Source organism: Rhinoraja longicauda, chromosome 6, assembly GCF_053455715.1.
Source record: "Rhinoraja longicauda isolate Sanriku21f chromosome 6, sRhiLon1.1, whole genome shotgun sequence".
Lineage (NCBI taxonomy): Eukaryota > Metazoa > Chordata > Chondrichthyes > Rajiformes > Arhynchobatidae > Rhinoraja > Rhinoraja longicauda.
The window spans coordinates 15330988-15349799 of NC_135958.1; the positions used below are offsets into that span (position 1 = coordinate 15330988).

General features: G+C 40.4%; 1 protein-coding gene across 3 annotated transcripts in view; it reads left to right on the forward strand.

Annotated features, from left to right (window-relative positions):
• Nucleotides 1–18812, forward strand: part of wdr59 (WD repeat domain 59) — a 57478-nt gene that overhangs the window by 12385 nt on the left and 26281 nt on the right. For all 3 annotated transcript variants that reach the window (XM_078400527.1, XM_078400528.1, XM_078400529.1), the window contains exons 8-17: nt 2064–2180; nt 2264–2341; nt 2926–3085; nt 6731–6810; nt 7584–7719; nt 9110–9237; nt 9973–10137; nt 10825–10920; nt 13974–14139; nt 17254–17323. In XM_078400527.1, the coding sequence (XP_078256653.1) occupies nt 2064–2180; nt 2264–2341; nt 2926–3085; nt 6731–6810; nt 7584–7719; nt 9110–9237; nt 9973–10137; nt 10825–10920; nt 13974–14139; nt 17254–17323 (1196 nt within the window). The remainder of the gene's footprint in view (nt 1–2063; nt 2181–2263; nt 2342–2925; nt 3086–6730; nt 6811–7583; nt 7720–9109; nt 9238–9972; nt 10138–10824; nt 10921–13973; nt 14140–17253; nt 17324–18812) is intronic.

The window sequence follows — 18812 nt, forward strand, 5'->3', positions numbered from 1 at the left end:
TATCCAACATGTTCCAATATAGTTACAACTTTGGCATCTACTTGACAATCTGGAAAAATCGTCAGATGTGTACTGTTCATATAAAGCAGGAGAGATCCAATCCATCTAATTATTTCTATATCATTCTACTCCCAAACATCAGCAAAGTGATGAAGGTATCGTCAATAATGTGATCAAGCAGCACTTAATCAACATAATCTGTTCACTGATGCCCAATCTGAAATTTGACAGTACCACTCGGTACTAGGTCTCATCACATCCTTGGTTCAACCATAATCCAAAGGCCCGAGTATCTGAGGTGAGATGAAAGGGAATGCCCTTGACAACAAGGCAGCATTTACATACATACATACACATACAGCCGGAAACAGGCCTTTTCGGCCCACCAAGTCCGTGCTGCCCAGCGATCCCCGTACATTAACACTATCCTACACACACTAGGGACAATTTTTACATTTACCCAGCCAATTAACCTACATACCTGTACGTCTTTGGAGTGTGGGAGGAAACCGAAGATCTCGGAGAAAACCCACGCAGGTCACGGGGAGAACGTACAAACTCCTTACAGTGCAGCACCCGTAGTCAGGATCGAACCTGAGTCTCCGGCGCTGCATTCGCTGTAAAGCAGCAACTCTACCGCTGCGCTACCGTGCCGCCCATTTGATCGAATGTGGCATCAAGATGGCCTGACACAAATAAAATCAATTGGCATCAAAGGGAAACCACTCCAGTGGTTGGCGCAAAGGAAGATGATTGTGGTGGTTGGGGGCCCCTCAGTCAGTCATCCCAGCCACAGGGCATCATAATAGCAGTTCCTTGGGCCGTGTAGCATTCTAAACAACATCATCTTCATCAATGATCTATAATGTTGGAAGAGGGGATGATAATAAATGATTACATTGTATTCAGTCCATTTACAATTCCTCAGCAAATTTCTGCATGCAGCAAGACCTCAACAATATTCAGGTCTAGTCCCATGTTGTTGGAACCCAATCCTGAAACTTCTCGCCCAACAGCATCATAGGAGTCATTTCACCAGGAAACCTGCAGTAGTTCAAGAAAACTCACTTCAACCACCTCATGGTCAGTTAGGGATGGACAGTAAATGTTGATCTTGCCAGAAATGCCCAGATACCTAAATAAACTGAATAACAAAAATTGTACAGCACCTTTCTCAACTTAGGGTATTCTAGAATCAATACAGCACTTTTTAAGTATAGTTACTGTTGTATCATAGAAAATTTATACATCGTAAGGACCACAATGACAATGTAATAATTTCAGTTTAGCTTATTGTCACCGAGGTGCAGTGAAAAGCTTTTGTTGCGTGCTAACTAGCCATCGGAAACAAAATACATGATTACAATCGCGCCATTCACAGTGTAGATACATGGTAAGCATCCAGTTTTCCATGATAAGCGAATAACATTTAGTGCAAGGTAAAGCCAGTAAAGTCCGATCAAAGATAATTAGCAGGTTATCGTTTTAATGTTGTTAATTGAACGATAAATATTTTTTACATCTCTTTGGACATCTTGATGTAACACCATGGGATCTTTCTCATCCACCTTTTGAGGCTGGATGAGACCTCACGGCCTTTAAGATAAGTTGCTTGTAATATTGCAGCCTGTTTTCTGGAAATCCTCTGGAGTAGCAGCATTGATTTTGTGCTCAAGTCTGTGGATTTAAAATGGAGCTCAGAATCTTCTGATTGCGAGACCACGAATGGCAAGAAGCTACAAACTAAATATGTGACTTACAAATTGTTGTTGAGAAAAGATTACAAGAAGCAAATATCAATGCTGAATGAGGTGAAAAATGTGTAAGTGTACAGCAGGAGATGAATATAACCTGTAAATCTTTATAACCTGTAAACCTGGAAAATATGGTGTATGCTGATCAATCACCTCCAGCACAGAGACAGTGCATAGAAAGGAGAGCACCGAGGAAAGGTTTTGAAGCTGGAGAAAAGGGTAAAAAGCTTTCTGAAGATTTCTGCCTCATCCTAAATCTGCATCAGGTATTTAAAACAAAATTCAGACAATATCTCCTCTCTTTCCTAGAAACCTAACACAGCGGTTGAATATATAGCTGCTCACTTGTCAAAAATCCATGGGCTGGACTGGCACCCAGAAAATGAATACGTCTTTGCTACATCAAGCCAAGACAATTCGGTCAGGGTGAGTACTGGATTTCAGGAATCCTTGGTTCTTATTCCACATGTTAAGCGGGAAGTAATTTTTCTTTCTCTTCTGGTCCCTAGTTCTGGGATTACCGCCAACCGCGGAAGTATCTAAACATCCTCTCTTGTCAAGTGCCAGTGTGGAAGGCTCGGTACACGGTAAGGGCTTTTCTTAATTTGAAGTAAATGGGTGAAAGGTAGTTACAAGTTACCATCTTCCCTTTTAATTTTGATGTTGATTATAATTCCTTTAATTGTGAATTGAGCACATTGATGATCTTGATTTAGCTTTCAGTACTCAACACTTCATTTCAACACTCAACATTTCAGTACTCAACGGTCACGTAAAACAGGCATTGAACCAGGTGAACTGTAAATTTAGTGGATAATCCAGAGAGGCTCTGGAACCAAGGGTGCTGGAAAACCAGTGGTGGACCTATACATCCCTTTCATAACACAACAGAAAACACAGCTTGCCATGTTGTTGTGGATTGGAGCAATGTGTTACATTCATCTGGCATAGGTTTCTTAGAGATATTTTAAGTATAATAGTATACTTTGGAAGGAATATGTTTGATTAATTCAATAACATTAAGTGTTGCCAAATGGTTTATTTAGAATCTGTTAATCTATGTAGAAACTGAAGTGATTTCTGTATGCAAAATCAAGGCACATTGTTTTCCTTTTACAATTAACTTACAGATAATAAAATTTACAAGTGAACTGCTTTCTGTTCTTGGCAGCCTTTCACCAATGGCTTGGTAACAGTGATGGTCCCACAATTACGTCGTGGTGAGAACAGCCTTCTGCTCTGGAACATATTAGATTTGAATGTTCCAGTCCATACCTTTGTTGGACACGATGATGTAGTACTAGAATTTCAGTGGCGTAAACAGGTGGAAGGTAAGAACTACAAGGCACAAACAAGTGAACCTGAATTCTGAGATGAGATCTGGTCATATATGATCTGTAAAATTCAGTTGTCATTTTGTTCTTTATTCTATTATTTTTTTCTCTCTCGCTTTCCTTCTCTTGCTCTCCTTCTCTTTTATTTGTGGGTCCCCCATCAGCAAAATAATCTATAAAGACTCTCAGAAATTGTGTATGCTGATGACATTTCTCTCTTTTGATTTCTGCACTGCTCTTGTGCTATCAGACTAAATGTCCATTGCCCAATCTTGGGTGAGCAGTAGGTTCCCCCAACTAAACAAAGAAAAGCTATTTTTTTAACTCCTGCCACAATCTTGCTACCATCACCCAAAAATGAAATGCTGCCAATGCTGGAAATGCTTAGCAGGTATGGCAGCTTTTGTTCAGGCAATGGAGGCACAAGATGCACAATGGGGACCAATGATGGCGTAAAGGTAGAGCTACTGCCTTGCAGCGCCAGAGACCCAGGTTCGATCCTGACCACGGTGCTTGTCTGTACGGAGTTTGTAAATTCCCCCTGTGACCTGTGTGGGTTTTCTCTGAGATCTTTGGTTTCCTCCCACATTCCAAAGATGTACAGGTTTGTAGATTAATTGGCTTGGTATAAATATAAAATTGTAAAAATGTCAAACTGTGTATGTAGGATAGTGTGCGGGGATCGCTGGTCGGTGCAGACTCGGAGGCCTGAAGGGCCTGTTTCACGCTGTATCTCTAAACTAAACTAAACTAAACTAAACTAAGAGACTGCAGATACTAGAATCTGTACCAAAAAAAGGGAGCAGCTGGATGAACTTTAACTGAGTCAGGCAACAACTATAGGGGGAAATAGACCGTTGACGTTTCGGGTTGAGACTCTTCATCTAGATTGAAAGAGTACAGGAGAAGCAGCCAGCACAAAGACTGGGCGGAGGGGTGAGGAAAGAGTTAGCAAGGGATAGGTGGATGCAGGTGTGGAAGGGTCATTTGGCAGATACCAGTCAGGTGGGGAGAGAAGGGTAGCGATAGCAATAGAGGCCAGGAGTTGATACATGGAGAACATAAGGCTGCAGGCTATGGAATCTGGCAAGAAAGGAAGGTGAAGAGCGAAACTGAATGAGGGCTGGTGGAAACAACAAAAGCAAGGTTTTTTTGAGTATTAGGGGTGTGGGGGAGGGGGGGGGGGAGCAGAGTGATGTGGACTGGGGGAAGGTAGGAAATAGGCTGTGTGAGAGAGGATCAGGGTTAATGGGAGTAGAGAGAAAATGAGACAAGGGTATATGTTACCTGAAATTGGAGGATTCAATGTTTGTATCATCAAGTTGTAGCCTACCCAGATGCAATATGAGTTTCAGGTTTGCATTTGGCCTCATCTTGGCATTGAAGGGGACTGAGAACATGCAAGTTAGTATGGGAATGGGAAGGGAACTTAAAATGGCTAACTACAAGTGGCCACAGTGGACAGAGCATAGGTGCTCAACAAAGCAATTGCCTCATCTGCGTTTGGTTTCACCGTTATACAAGTGGCTACAACGAGTGCACCAAATGCAATAGTATTCCGGAAAGTAGAAAGGAATGGGGGGTGGGGGGGAAGGGGGGCAGGGGGAGGAAGTGGGAGGAAGTGGGTTGAGAGCAGAAGTGTGAGTTACAAAAGAGATATGGGTGAAGGCTTGATCAACCACAGTGGGGGGGTGTCACATTTTGTGAAAAAGGAATTTTCAGGTGTGGAAGGCCTCAAGAACAGATGTGGCGGAGACAGGAGCTGAGAGAAAGTGTTGCCATCCTTGCAAGAAATGGGGTAGGTGGAGGTGAGGTCAGATACCTGGGTGTCAGTGGCAATATCAGTGGATAGTTTGTCTCTTGAGAACAGAAATAAAGGAAAGCGGGATGTTGGAAATGCTTGATTAAGAAAGGGGAGAGTGGTGTTGGTAATGAACTGATTAATGCCTGACATCTCTTTCCCTCAGATAGACACAAAAAGCTGGAGTAACTCAGTGGGTCAGACAGCATTCCTGGAGAAAAGGAATAGGTGATGTTTCGGGTCGAGACCTTTCTTCAGACTGAGAGTCTGGAAAGGCAAACGAGAGATATAGACAGTGATACAGAGAGATATAGAACAAATGATTGAAAGATATGCAGAAAAGTGACGATGATAAAAGAAACAGGCCATTGTTAGCTGTGGGCTTGGTGAAAATGAGTTACAGACAATGAGACTCAACAAGACGACCAACTCCACCTCTTTCCCTTTCCTCGATCTCTGTCTCCATCATACGAGACAATTTAACCATTGATATCCCAATCTATCCATTGATATCCCTACCCTTACTGGCAACTGTGGGAAGTGTAATACCTGTCCCTGCACTTCCTTCCTCACCATACAGGGACCCAAATAGCCCTTCTAGATGAGTCAGAAATTCATCGAAATCTCCTCCAATTGTGTCTATTGCATTTGGTGCTCTCAATGTGGCCTCATCAACATCAGTGAGACCGAATGCAGACTGGGCGACTGTCAAACAACTGCACTTTGTCCATTGCAGTCTCTGGATCTCCTAGTTGCCAGCCATTTTAATTAATTTTCCCATTGCCATACCGACATGTCTATCCTCAGCCTCCTTCACAGCCAAGATATGGCCATACAAATTAGAAGAACAGCACCTCGTGTTCCGCATGTGTAGTCCACAACCCAACCGCATGAACAATATCTGGTGGCCTGCACTCGCTTTGTCCCTTCTTTTCTCTCCCTTTCTGTCTACCCTGGTCCTCTATCATCCCCCCATCTTGTCAACCTGCTTTTCTATCTCCTCCTCCGCTGGATCTCCATCCCCACTGCTCCATTTCATGCACTCTTACAACTCTTAAGAAAGTACTCTTGGGTTGGATATAGTACAGTCAGCCTGAAGAAAGAAAATGTCTTTATTCTGTAACCTCAGTTCAGAAGACCTCTTATCTCTCAATTTCTCTCCTCATTCATTATTGTAATTTCTAAGTAAGATTTCTAATGTTGTGTCATAACTAAAGCATGTGTATCGATTTTCTTTCTTCTCATCATACTTAAGAACTACTATAGTTGTAACCAAAAGAATATTATTATTTATTCTGTTCTAAGCCTTTAATTTGGGTATAATTAGGTTGTCATTGGAGAGGACTATTTAAACTCAGTCTCAAGGGGTGCTCAAATGAACAACATATATCATATCATATATATACAGCCGGAAACAGGCCTTTTCGGCCCTCCAAGTCCTTGCCGCCCAGTGATCCCCGTACATTAACACTATCCTACACCCACTAGGGACAATTTTTACATTTACCCAGCCAATTAACCTACATACCTGTAAGCAAAATTATCAAGATGAATCCATAGGTACATGTTCTGGCAGCGTTAACATTATTTTATAGTTTATAGTTTCCAGATTTGAACTTGCATTGGGGCAATTCTAATAATTTTAAATGTGCAGTTTTAAACCTTAAAAAAATTTAAGCATGGTATTCTTCATGTACAAGCACCATGCTCTGTGTTTGTGCTGTTCATTTTCTGCCTATGGATTTCTTTGCTATTTCTTTTTCATGGTACTTGCAGATGCATTTAATATTTTAGATGGATGTGGAGGCAAACCATTAACTCTGGTTTGCTGCTTCCTGTAGATTTGAAGGACTATCAGTTGGTTACCTGGTCACGTGACCAGACTCTGAGGATGTGGCGAATTGACATGCAGTTACACAAGGTAAGTGGTTTCCCACTTAATCAAATGGTGCAAGTTTATACAGTCACAACTGTCACTGTGATTGTGTTTCAACCATTTCTTTGCCTTAACAATAGGTAATAATTGGCATCTCCCACAGTGTGCAAAGCGTTCAGATTACAGTTTTACAAAGGTTAAGAGTCATGTCAGGTTTTCTGTAATGGCAGGATTTACATGTAGATCTCTACGTAATATTGCATTTCTGTGCTTAACTGAAGGAGAAGGGGAAAGTAAGCTGGAAAAGAGGTAGGGTGGGACAAAAGCCTGGCAAGTGATAGGTGGATACAAGTGAGGAGGAGGAATCAGCAGATGGGTGGAGTAAGTGACAACAGTTAGAGGCAAAAAAGAGACCAAAGGGTGCCAGAGAAAGAGAGAAGAGTGAAATGTAAAGCCAGAGGGAGGGATATGGATGGAAGTTGACAGGAGTGAGGGGAAAGAAGGGGGATAAAGGGGAAATGTGGAGCCAGGCAATAAACAGCAAAAATAAATGGTGCAATAAACCATAGCTGCAATATGTGAAACTACTTTGAAGAAGAATAAGGAAATTATTGCAGATGTCTTGGCCAAAATTTATCCTTCAAATATAAAATTGGTCATTATTTTACACTAATTTGGTAATTGAATTGGGGTAGATGGTCGCTTGCATGCTTTGACTGTGACATTTGCGGCAGGGGGCATATGATTATTTGCTTTACCGGTTGAGTTTTCAATGCACCTTCAGCAACATGAGGTTTTGATCAGCAATTTTGTTTCAGCTCTGTGCAAATGACATGTTGGATGGCGATGAGTTAATTGATGGTGTTTCCCTGCTCCCAGAGACAGATAAAGCCCTTCATTCACAGGATACAGACCCTCACCCAACATTAAGTCACGTAAATGAGGAGGATGAAGGTAAGGTGGTCATTAATTCCTTATTGGACTTTTCCATTCTGTGCTTGTTAGTGTGAACCATGGCTTTGTAATTAGAAAACGGAGACCGGGTGGCCAAACATACTGATGCTGGTTTAAAAAAAAATTAATGTGATTGAATTTAAGAAGCTAATTTACAAAATCTCCTGATCCAATCCCAGATTTTCTAGATCTTTAGAAACTTGCTATTGATGTTCATTTCCAATTCAGATACGTCATTTGTATACCATCAATTGGACTTACAAATGTGTTTTGTATCGGAAGGGCAGCAGGATGAGGGTCTAATGTCAACTAACTTGCTAGTTAATACTGTGACACAAGGAACCGCAGTTGCTGGAATCGTGAGCAAAGCACAAAGTGCTGGAGGAACTCAGCGGGTCAGGCAGCATCTGGGGAGGGAATGGACAGGCGATGACTTAGGTTGGGACCCTTCTTCAGACGGATTCAAAGGTTCCTGACCTGAAACGTTGTCTAACAATTTCCTCCCCAGATACTCTGACCCGCTAATTTCCTCCAACACTTTGTCTTTTGCGACTACACCATTGAATGTGAATGTTTTTTAATTTAATACAATGCAGATGGCTATCATTTCAACCTTTATACAAACGCAGTGAAACAGCATCTTTTGATTTTAAAAGGTGACCTATCTTTGCGGCACTAATTAAGTTATCATAAAGTTTACCGAAGTGGTTTTGTAATAGTTCTTGATAATGAGCTGACAAAGCAGTAGCTATGACAATGAGCAATGATAATTTTGGATTTTTTAAATCAATTTTATAGACATAGACAGAGAGGGTGCAAAACACTTATCAAGACATACTGAATTCTCTGCCTTACTGTGATTTAAAACCTATTTTGATCACTGCAGTTTTACATGTTTATAAAATTTGAAAGATAAATTAAAAAAAGAAACTTAAAAGTGGACAGCTGCAGATATTTTGTTTGTTGTTCGTGTCCTGAGCATAATTTTGTTTGCACTGTGTACTTAGCAGATGTGTCCATATTTCTTGTTTATTTTTCTGTTACTGTATATACTTCCTATGCTTAGAATGTCAATTTTATACTTAACAATTTGGTTTTGGCTGCCATTTTAAGGAACTAAATCTGATTTACCTGTGAAGTTGGGAGGTAGGATTATTGTAGAAATAACACTTACCAAGCTATATCATGTTTACGGGGTAAATATGCTAGAAATTCATTCTTTCTGTTATTTTCCAATTAAGCAACAGGCCTTGGTTGTATCTCTGTGTGTATCTCTTGTGTTCATCACTGTTGATCATCATTCTTGTTCTCTACCTATCCATTTGTGTTTCTTTAATCAGTTTAAAGCATTGCCTGCACTACAGTAACTCTCCATATCCCTTTTCTTAAGCACTGAGGGAAGATTTTCATAATCGTGCGACTATCAGTTCTAAACCAGATTATCTTGGGCTACCGCAGACATTGCAACAAGAATTCTCATTGGTTAACCTGCAAATCCGCAATGTGATGGTAGATGAGGTATGATTGAAAGCACGGATTCATTACAATAGCGATTGGGTTGACTTTTGCTGCTCTTTGCAGGTCCAAACCATTCTCAACCAATATTTTGTAGAATGTTATTGAATAAGAATCGAATTATTTTTTAAAAGTTGAGAATTTAGCTTTTTTTGTATTTTTCTTTTGTTCTGCGTTGTACTCTTTAAAATAGATAAGCCATGAGCAAAAATGGAAGTATTATCAACACTGACTTGTTACTGACATTGTGCACTGTTTGCTTTATTAAAGCTTTCCTGACAGTGTCCCACTTGAAAAAAAAAGTCCATGGGATAGTTATATGTTTAAGAGTTAGATTTTGGATTCAGAAGTTCAGATTTTAGAAAATCAGTTTAAAACAAAGGAAGGGGGTGGGGTGTTTTGCTCCTTTCTCTTCTCCTCCACACTGATTTACCAACCATTTTATTACAAATAACCTTTTAATTTTTTTTATCAGCTGGCTTCTGGAATTAACTTTGATGGAAATAATGTGTGTTGTGCCCAGTGTATTCCTATGTTTGGACTTATTCAAGTTATTGTACTTTTATTTGGCTTTGTAATTTTTAATAGAAAATTTACTCTCAAACCTGATTTATTCAATTTTAGACACAAGTTCAGTGAAAATTAAATTTCTTCAGAACACCTTTTGGTACATTGTGATTTTAGTTTTTGTTTATGCTGTAGAATTAATACCAAAATACCATCATTTTTGTGGTACAGATGGATGCTATAAATCGCAACTGCACAGTCTCAGTGCATTGTGGTAATCTGCGAGTGAAGATGGTTGTGATTTTTCCAGTACAGTACCCGAACAATGCTGCTCCTTCCTTCCAGTTCATTAATCCCACCACCATCAGTTCCAGCATGAAGACTAAACTCCTTAAGGTAAGATGACCACTGATGACAATTATTTTTTCCTACAGGGGCAGTCTGTGGACTTCCCTACTCCCGCTACTAGTGTTAAATGAGTGTAGAACACTTTATGAGAATGTTGAAAATTAATGTGTATAACTTGTAACTTGTATATCATTCAGATGCAATATTAAATTGAGGTTTTGTCATTCTTTTCTGACGGATTATTTGTTGATGAAGAACATGGTATCCATTATCAGATTCATTGGTCAGCTCTATCTTGACATTTCATCACTATTTGGGGGTTTGCTGCACACAAAATAGTTGCTTTTGCATCTAACAATCAAAATAATTAATTGCAGGTAAAATGTTGTTGACCAAATGATAATGTTTCTTGTAAATATTTGCTAGTGTGTATACTAATTGTATATTACTGCATGTGTATCATAAGTGATTAAGCTGGTCTGTAGTTGATTTAATATGTGGGTGGTTTTATGTATCCCATCTGTATAGTATTGTATGTACCTCTCATTTTCTTTATATCTATATTTATCACAGTTAATGTTTTTTGTGCTTCTTGTTGAATTACTTGTGAAATAGTATGTACTTCATGTAAGGGAGTAGCGTGTGTTTTTGTCTTGTATATTGATAGGCATGATCTGTGTAGTCCTTTTGCTCTATTTTAAATTTTATAAACCTGTCAATTTTTGTTTACTACAGATTCTGAAGGACACATCCATTCAGAAAGTAAAGCGAAATCAGAGCTGCCTGGAACCCTGTCTACGCCAGCTGGTGTCTAGCCTGGAAGGCATTGTGGTGAGAATGTCTTGTGTCAAATCATTTTTCATTACTAAAATTTTTCATTAGATAAAATTCTAATAATAATTTCAAGTGCAAAGTAACTGGATGCATGTGAGCATGTGATGGAGCGTCACAAGAATGAAAAAAATCTTATTTACTTCTGAATTGGGACTACAATTTAAATACTGTACTAATTAGGTTATGTGAAGTTCAGTAATTTTGTTTTGTATAATGAATCTGAAGGATTGCAGCTGGTGAAAAAAATCTGCCATCCAGCTTTTGTGGAAAGTAAAGTTTCCAAAGTCATTTATTTACCTATTGTCTGTGATTTCTGCTGCTCTTCCCTTGTGCATGTATAATAATACTTGCTACTTTTATTGCAGTGAAATAGCATAGAATTCCCTATTTTACATTATTGGTGACAAAAACAAGTAAAATCCACACCAAAAGGGGAAGGTGGTTTATAGTTGAAATTTGTCACGTAAAAGAAATCCCCTGATGCCTAACAGGACATATTAGTCTGAAGTTCTGGAGAGGTAGAAATGACAAATGTCAGACCAGAAAGAAAAAAAACTGCAACTGTAGGTTGCCTTTGGCACTGTATGACTGTGGAGAATGTGCAAGCTCTGCACAGACTGAATCCGAACTCTAACGCTGTGAAGATATACCCATTGTGCTGTCCTAAAATTGTAGATGGAGATTGAAGATGACTTGCTCCACTTCAGTTCTGTGGACTCTAAGGTGGATGTTAAAGCGTCTGGAGAATCTACGTGTTATGCCATGGGTGGGGTAGGAGTTGCTTAGCACTGGGGTTGAGTGGGAGATGATAACCCTCTTGCCATTTTTGCTTCATTTGAAGTTCAACGTGCTCAGCAGATTTCTAAATGTTCCTTCTCCATTTTAAGAAGTTGAGGTCCAGAAATTCTAACAATTTATGGAGGATGTTACTATTTTTTTTAGGAGACTTTGCGATCATTCATGAAGTACTTTCATTGTCCTATTAGAAATCTCATCAAATCAATGGATTTTGGAGTATAGTTTCAGGGCTCAGGTGTCAGTTATGTAGACATGTGGTCTACCCTTCAGAGCTACCGAGCATTATACAACTCGATGGTGGGGATTTTAGCTTGGGAGAGGGGTCATTCTTCTGGAGACACAAGAAACTGCAGATCCTGGAATCTTGAGCAAAAAATAAAGTGCTGAAGAAAATCAGGCAACATCAGTGAAGGGAATGGACAGGCAATGTTTTGGATTGGGACTCTTCTTCAGACTGGTAGGGATGGGGGTGAGAAAGCTGGAAAGGAAAAGTGGGACCGAAGATAGACACAAAAAGCTGGAGTAACTCCGTGGATCATGCAGCATCTCTGGAGAAAAGGAATAGGTGACGTTTTGGGTCGAGACCCTTCTTCAGAAAAGGAAAAAGGAAAAGTGAGGGTGGGACAAAGCCTGACAAATAATAGGTGGATACTGTCAGGTGAGGGGAGTTTTATTGGCAGATGGATGGAGTAAGTGACAAAGGCTAGAGGTAAAAAAGAGACTAAAGGGTTTCAGATAAGGAGAGGAGTGAAATGTAAAGCTGATCGAAGATGAGAGGGGTCGAGGAAAGAGGAAATGGATTCAGAAATTAGATATTAATGAACGAAGGAGCAGGGTGACTGAGTGAAGGAGAAATGGTGGGAAAATGGGTGTGCATCGCAGAGGAAAGAGGGGATGTAAGGAGGATAATACTTGAAATAGGAGAATTCAATTTTCATACCATTAGATTGAAAGCTACCCAAACGGAATATGAGGTGCTGTTTCTCCACTTTGCATATGGCCTCACTCTGGCAATGGAAGAGACCAAGGACAGAAACGTTGGTGTGGGATGGGAAGGGTAGGGAAGTTAAAATGATTAGCAACCAGGAGATCCAACAGGCCTTGGCAGATAGAGCACAAATGTTCGGTGGAATAATCAGCTACTTTACGTTTGGTCTCACCAATGTAAAGGAGGTCACATAGGAGCACTGAATTCAATAGACGTGGTTTGAAGCGGTGCACTTGGACTTCTCTCTCATCTCTCTCACTTCCATCCAGGAACCCCAGCAGCCTTTACAGGAAAGACAGGGTTTCATGTGCACCATTCTCTTCACAGATGCTGCCTGACCCACGAGTTCTAGATGTTTGTTGTTGTGTAAAGACCATTTGCTTGTTAGCTCAATTAGAGAGTCACACTTTGTTTATTCTTAGCCTGCTGATGAACATAGAGGATTTCATGGAGACGCTGTTTATCTGACCTTTCAAGTACCTTGCCATTTTTGCTTCTGGAGGTTCACGTCTCTGAAGCATACAGGAGCTTGGGGATCACTGCTTCCATAAATCTGAGTTCAATATTTTGAATTTTGAGCACTCAATAATTGAGCTGCAGTGTATAGATGATGCTCGCGTTTGTGCACAAATGAGGGCTGGGTTCCAAGGTAATGTGCCTCTCTAATTGAGCTTACAAGTGCAAGGGCCTTGCACACTCTTCTACCAAACTGCCTTCTATGTACAGCACCAACCTCGAACAATGATAGTCAACATTGAGATGCTGGAAAATGTGGATTATTTCTATGTCTCAGTGCCACTTCTCATGAAGGCAAACATTCCTAATGAAATTCATCATTGCCTCTCCTGCACCAATACAGCCTTCAGCTTTCTGAGGAAAAGAACATTTGAAAATCAAACCTGGCAGTGGCACCATATTGGTGTACTTCTAGAGTCTTTAGAAAAGGGCATTAAATCGTGGGACCATATGCTGCCTTGAATGTAAGAAATTCACATTTGTGAAATATTTTTGAGTTCTGGTGACTTCTCAATAAATAGTATCGAAACTATCATAGCAAACATTTTGTCTGTGGAACTTTGCTATTTGCAGATTGTTTCTATGTACAGTCAGTGAGTGCACAATGACATTTCTCAGATGTATCATTTTAATTGTTTAGGTCTTTGAAGAAATAACAATGTTCATTTATGTGGTAAATAGAAACAGCAAAAGTAGGGTTTTCAATGTATGTCCTTCACCATAACTTGCCTTGTTCTTTGACTTCTAGAATCAGGACAACAATGGCTCTGCTAACTCCCAGAATCCATTTGTCCTCGGAAACTCTGTGACTCCACCACTGCCGACTTTCCCAAGAGTCACTAACACATATGGTTCCTACCAAGATGCAAACATTCCTTTTCCTCGCACTTCTGGAGCACGCTTCTGTGGAGCTGGTTAGTGAGCATTTTAGGGAAGCACTGGGAAATCATGGCCCAGCCAGGGTTATGTCATGTGTGTTGTAATCATACTTTGGGATATTTCCAGTTTCAGATTTTGAGTACAAGTCTCCCCCCATTAATGAACGTTTACTTAATGATCTTACCATAACAAAGCGTTTAAATTAATTTGTAATTTAAAGTACTTTTCATTTGCCACAATGAAGGTTAAGAAGAAAAGGTCTTTGAAAAACAATAACATATCTTTTTGATCGTTAATGGGAAGGAGTTCACGAAATATACAAGCTATTTGATATGGAACAAAACAACTTTCTTGGGCACCTGCACTCTTCCAATGGCCATTAGATGAATAATAATAATAATAATCCTTTATTCGTCCCACAACGGGGAAATTTGCAGGGTTACAGCAGCAAAGTGGATGGCAAAAATAAATAAGCATTCATTAAAAAATAAAATAACAGTAATTATCTTTATTTACTAGTCTGCTGGGAGCAGTGCTGATTGTGCTGTCTGACGGCAGCAGGAAGGAAGGACCTTCGATATCTCTCCTTCACACACTTGGGGTGAAGTCTGTCACTGAAGGAGTTGCTCAGTGCAGTGACAGTGTCCTGCATGAGGTGGGAGTCGTTGTCCAGCAGTGATGATTGCTTTGCCATCATCCTCTCTCCCACCACCTGCACTGAGTCGAGGGGGCATCTCAGGACAGAGCTGGCTTTCTTGATCAGTTTATCAAGTCTCTTCCTGTCAGCAGTTGAGATGCCGCTCCTCCTGCAGACCACTCCATAGAAAATGGTTGATGCCACCACAGTGTCGAAGAAGGTCCCCCTGCACTCCAAAGGACCCGAGTCTCCTCAGCAGGCAGTGGCACCATATTGGTATACTTCTAGCGTCTTTAGAAAAGGGCATTAAATCGTGGGACCATATGCTGCCTTGAATGTAACAAATTCACATTTGTGAAACATTTGTACAACGTGATCTGGGTGTCCTAGTGCATCAGTCACTGAAAGGAAGCATGCAGGTACAGCAGGCAGTGAAGAAAGCCAATGGAATGTTGGCCTTCATAACAAGAGGAGTTGAGTATAGGAGCAAAGAGGTCCTTCTGCAGTTGTACAGGGTCCTAGTGAGACCGCACCTGGAGTACTGTGTGCAGTTTTGGTCTCCAAATTTGAGGAAGGATATTCTTGCTATTGAGGGCATGCAGCGTAGGTTTACTAGGTTAATAATTCCCGGAATGGCGGGACTGTCATATGTTGAAAGACTGGAGCGACTAGGTTTGTATACACTGGAATTTAGAAGGATGAGAGGGGATCTTATCGAAACGTATAAAATTATTAAGGGGTTGGACACGTTAGAGGCAGGAAACATGTTCCCAATGTTGGGGGAGTCCAGAACCAGGGGCCACAGGTTAAGAATAAGGGGTAGGCCATTTAGAACAGAGATGACGAAAAACTTTTTTAGTCAGAGAGTTGTGAATCTGTGGAATTCTCTGCCTCAGAGGGCAGTGGAGGCCAATTATCTGAATACATTCAAGAAAGAGCTAGATAGAGCTCTTAAGGATAGCGGAGTCAGGGGGTATGGGGTGAAGGCAGGAACGGGGTACTGATTGAGAATGATCAGCCATGATCACATTGAATGGCGGTGCTGGCTCGAAGGGCCGAATGGCCTTCTCCTGCACCTATTTTCTATTGTCTATTGTCTATATTATTGAGTCATATTATTGATGACTTCTCAATAAATAGCTTGGTGTTAAGTCTCTCAACCTGATTGGAAGTCTCTCAACCTGTGACCTGTAGTATACCACAGAGATTGGGGCGGGACCCTTATTGTTTGTGATTTTATATTAACAAATTGGCTATGAATGTAGGAAGTGGGATTCGTAATTTTACAGATGGCACAAAAAATGTCAGTGTTGCAGAAAGCAAGGTTGTCTAAGGCTACCACAGGATCACCTGGAAGGTTGGGCAGAGTGTTGGCGGATGGAATTTAATCCTAACAAATGCTTTTTGGGAAGTTTAATAGCCCATAGACGGTGAATGGTAGGGCAATAAGAATGTTGGTGAGAAGTAGGACTTTGGGGTTCAAGACTTCTGTTCTCTGTGGCAGATAGGATAGTGAAAAAGGCAGATGGCATGCTTGCATTTCAGGTCAATGCATAGAACATAAAAGTTGGGTGATTCTGCTGGAATGTTATAAACCATGTAGAGAAAGCACTTACAGATTTGTGTGCTAATTTAGTCGTCATACTATAGAAAGGATATGATTGTGCTGGAGAGAGTGCAGATGAGATTCAGTAGGATTTTTCCTGGAATAGAGGGCTTTAGTTATGGGTAGAGACACAATAGGGTTGGCTTGATATCCCTGGAGCGAAGGAGGCTGAGGGGTGAACTGATGGAGATAGATTGGATAGATAATCAGAATCTTTCCCATGATAGGGGCATCAGAAACAAGAAGGCATGTTTAAGGTGAGTAGAAGGAGTTTTAAAGGGGATTTGGAACTCATACCAGAAGAGGTGATGGAATCGGATATAATCATTACATTTCAGAGGCATTTGTCAAGTACTTGAATGGGCATGACTTTGAAGGATACGGACCTAATGTGGACCAATGGAATTAGTATGGGTGTGCAAAAAGGTTGGCATGGACAGAGTGGGCTAAAGGGCCCTTTTCTGTTCTGTACAACTCAACTTGCTTCTGATTTGCAGTCGCCCTACTGTGAGGAGATGGACAAGCTTCCATCTTCCTGCCATACACAGGAACTGGTAAACCCTGCAAATGTTGGGGATTTCCTGTACCTCCTGCTATATGAGTTTTTGCATAGTAAAGGTTTCTATAAGAATCTAACCCCTTTATTAGCAAGGGGAGACTAGTTTTTACATTTGCAAAGCACAGACAACTGACTAGTAAAGAATGCCCTAGTTGCTTGAAGTTAGCCATTTTTTGTGGGACCTAATAGCAGAACAGACCAGGAAAGGAGAAGCAAATAGAAGTGGAAAAATATATCAAAATAAGGATAAAATAACGTAATTTTAGTCCTTTGTTGGAAAATAAGTCTGGCTTGCATGTTGGTCCAAATCAGACGATATTAAATTTAATTTAATTTATGTTGTCCAGGTTATCTTGTATACTTCATGAGACCAATGACTCTTCATCGGACAGTGTCGCCAACAGAGCCCACACCAAGGTAAAGCAAGATTAATATTATTGGCAAGTTTACATTTTAGTTGTTTACTTGAATATAAATTGCAGGTTTAATGGAGCAGATTAGAATCACCCTGTTGCAATTTGTTTAGGATCTGTAACCAGATATCTGAGTATGATTTCTCGTGAAACTATTCAGGTTGAGTGAAGGAAGATAATTTTGCAGGGGCAATGCAAGGGATTAGGGAGAAGCTTCTTGGGACTAGCGATGCATCTGTACAATGCTCAAAAAATGGCATTGTGCAGACAAAAGTCAAGTTAACACCAAGTCAACCCATTTTATCATTAAGTCTAATTGCTACTTGGGTACAAGAATCTCATACAGCTGCACACTGTTTATCTGGTGACCTGCATGCCCAACAGTTGTGGTTCACCGCAATTCATTGCTAATGTAATTTTCAGCCATGTTGGTTTGTGTTATGACTAGCACTATTCTCTCTGAAAATAACTTTTAATAGTGCTGTACTTCAAACTGAATTGGTTTTAAAAGGTCAGGCACTTTTATTTCCACAATCTTAGGCAGAGGTTTGTATAACTCTGGCAAACAAGCTGCAGATATACTAACCCAAACTCAGGTCAGTCACTGGGTGATTTCAGTGGGTTTCTCTTCTAAATTAAGTGACCAGAAATGTGCAGAATGCATGATGAACATGAATGTTTTCATGTTCATTAGATTGGAACCGAGTTTAAAAAAAGTAGAGGAAAGCATTGGACAAAAGAGATGACAATCACGGAAGGAAGTTGCCAGGGAGGTATCTGTAAAGGCACAAGTGCCCTACTGTCAAAGTGGAGAACCTTCCATTTTTAATTAATATGAATTTTGCATTCATCTCTAGAAGGGACATCTTGTTGTATTTCAAAGTTCTCAAAAGTACAATCATCATATAGTGCACCTAAACAGACGCAACTAAATTTAAGGTAGCTCTTCTTCTCCAAGAAGCCCTTCTTGCTTAAGTCCATACTCCAGTTTAAATTCCATTTGGAATATTTTGGAGGACCAAGTACCAAGAACCATTGCCCTTACACGTGACCTTCCTGACAATTTCCAGCCATGTAGATGGGTATCTGTGAATGCATTCCCTTTGCACAATGAGTCAGCTTCCATGCATTCTTCTTCAGAAGTCTGCATGATCTTCTGGCTCCTGGGAGTGCTCCTATTTTACCAACATCTTCGTCCCTTGCCAACATTCTGAAAGAGTACTGGTAGCATTGTGGTATGATGCATGAAAGATTACTTCCTCACATCGGAACTGAGATAAAATGCTCCCAAACTGTGAAATTCGGTCTCTAATGCCTACTGTCCCTGAAACAGAAGCATTATACTAGGGAGCTTGCAGCATTAGGGATATTGCTCATGTTGGGATAAAACAGTGCCAATTTATTTCTGGGCCTTGCTTCTTTGTCAACTCATTCCATTGCTTTATCTACAAACCAAGAATGTGTAATTGTTCAGTCTTGTTTCTTCTGCTGCT